General features: G+C 49.8%; 1 protein-coding gene across 1 annotated transcript in view; it reads left to right on the forward strand.

Moving 5' to 3' along the window:
- LOC106821353 (sodium/potassium/calcium exchanger 3-like) overlaps positions 1–2,621 on the forward strand; it is a 29,981-nt gene that overhangs the window by 20,075 nt on the left and 7,285 nt on the right. The window contains exons 6-8 of the mRNA XM_014826116.1: positions 140–387; positions 831–984; positions 1,287–1,457. Coding sequence (XP_014681602.1) covers positions 140–387; positions 831–984; positions 1,287–1,457 — 573 coding nt within the window. The remainder of the gene's footprint in view (positions 1–139; positions 388–830; positions 985–1,286; positions 1,458–2,621) is intronic.

Here is a 2,621-nt window from a genome sequence, read left to right on the forward strand (position 1 = left end):
ATATATATATATATATATATATATATATATATATATATATAAAAACAGTAGGTTTAATGCAATATTGATCGTGAGAATTCCGCTTGCGTAGTGATCAAATGATCATTTTTTTACGAATTGTGTCTGGTATGACCATCAGCCATCACCGGAAGCACCGCCGGCGGCGGATGCGGAAACGGAAGCGGCGGAGGAAGATGTGGAAGCGCAGATGAAGCCCTGTCCGTGTCTTCCGGCCGTGAACGCCGCGCCGCCGCAGCGTGACGAGGAGACGCACGTGGTGTGGTCGTGGTGCAAGCTGCTGCTCAGCTGGGCGCTCTTCATCATGTCCTTCCCGTTCGTCTGCATGTTCACGTGGACGATACCCGACTGCTCGAAGGAGCACAACAGGTAGGCGCGATGATTGGCCCGACTGCCGTCGCTCCTTACCCGTAGAGGTTAATCAGGGAAGTGGCCTGTCTGATATAATGGCATAATATGTACGGATAAAAATGATGCTCCAGCGCACACATACACGTGCATATTTACAAGAGTACATAATAGGGACTTCTTCATGTTCGCCCGTTAATAGTAGACTCATCGAAACTACATGTGTAAATAATAAGAAGAGAGGGGACCACTGGTGTGTATATATAATATATACACCAGTGGTCCCCATGCATATATATGTATATATATATGTGTGTGTGTGTGCGCGCGCGCCTGCGTGCGTGCGAGCGTGCGTGCGTGCGTGCGTGCGTGCGTGCGTGCGCGCCTGCGTGTGTGTGTGTGTATGTGTATATATAAAATATGCCCTCGATGTTGCCACTGAGCTCCATCATGTCTTTCAACAGAAAATGGTTCTGGGCAAGCTTTCTCATGTCTGTGATCTGGATTGCCATGTTGAGCTTCGCGATGGTGTCGTTCGTGGGCAGAACTGGCTGTCTCCTTGGTATCGACCCATACACGATGGGCCTCGTCGTCATAGCCGTCGGAACTAGCGTACCGGTATGCACGATTACTTATATACTAGTAGCTATATTGTACAGTGCATATACGTTCTAACCCAGTAGTAGTTAATAAATTTTCAGTCGCTGCTGCTGCTGTTGTTGTTGTTGTTGTTGTTGTTGTTGTTGTTGTTGTTATGTGTGCACACAGCACACGTAAATGGGAGTCTAGGCGTGGCTGAGAGCACCTAAACGCTAGATCGTATATCCCTTTAATGTAATATAAAGCGTCTCCTGATTCGAGATGGTTTATCTAACCAGTAAAGCGTGCTGCCTTAATCTCCGCCTCTGCTCTCTTCATAGGACTGCATTAGTTCAGTGCTGGTCGCGCGAGACGGATACGGGGACATGGCCGTGTCCAACGCTATCGGCTCAAACGTATTCGACATCAACCTTGGCATCGGTCTGCCGTTCATCATCGGAATGGCGATCGACAAAGGACGGCCCATACACCTTCTCAACAAACAAGAGCAGGTACTGCTTACTCTCACACGCGTCTACGTGCGTCGTCGCATTATATTATACGTCTGCGTCGCAGTATCGACGGCGGAGTAAAACCGGTAGGGCTCGGCGACTAGTCGCGAACATCTGTGCGCGTCAACGCGTTTGGTTATATGGGGGCGGCGGCATGACACGACGGTGACAAGTGTGTGGCGACGACGTCGTATCTGACTATTACTTCCGCTCATAGGGTCTATGTCCCCCAGGGTACTGCCGGAACGTACCCTGGGTACGGTCCGGTATACCGGAACGTACTCTGGTAACTATCTGATATGGTTAGGGGTAGGGTTAGGGAGTAGGCGTAGGTGACTCCCTAAACTCGTTAGTGGAGTAGGCGAAGTACGGTCCGGAATATTAGATAGTACCAGGGTACGTTCCGGTATACCGGACCGTACCTAGGGTACGTTTCGGCAGTACCCTGGGGGACATAGATCCTATCAGCATTACTTCCAATTATTTCTCCACTCGCGCGTGGGATGTCTCTCAGTTGTCACACACAGTTGTTATTTGTCACTCGCGCACGCCCTAGAAATATTGACCCCTCGTATAGTGAGGGCGTGCCAGGTGACAACGCGGAAGTTACGATACACCCGTGTTGGCCATCTCATTTGTTCGTGCACGTGCGTGCGTGCGTGTGATCGTGTGCGTGTGTGCGTGCGTTCGTGGCACAGATACAAATGCCCTCCCTATAAGTTGCGCAATTGTGAGCACACGAGTTGGTTCTTCCTACTACCTGCTATCAGTTGCCTGCTTGCCTACATGTCTGCCTTCTTGTCCTTCTGTCCGTCTGTCGGTATGTGTGTCCGTCTGTCTGCCTGCCTGCATGTAAGTCTGTCCAGATATATTGATGGATGGATAGATGGGTAGATGGATGGATGGATGGATGAATGGATGGATGGAAGAAATGATGAATGGATGGATGGATGGATGAATGGATGGATGGATGGATGGATGAATGGATGGATGGATGGATGGATGGATGGATGGACGGATGGATGGATGAATGAATGAATGGGTAGGTGGGGGATGGATGGATAGATGGATGGATGAATGGATGGATGGATGGATGGATGGATGGATGAATGGATGGATGGATGGATGGATGGATGGATGGATGGATGGATGGATGGACGGATG

Source organism: Priapulus caudatus, unplaced genomic scaffold (assembly GCF_000485595.1).
Source record: "Priapulus caudatus unplaced genomic scaffold, Priapulus_caudatus-5.0.1 Scaffold70, whole genome shotgun sequence".
Classification (NCBI taxonomy): domain Eukaryota; kingdom Metazoa; phylum Priapulida; class Priapulimorpha; order Priapulimorphida; family Priapulidae; genus Priapulus; species Priapulus caudatus.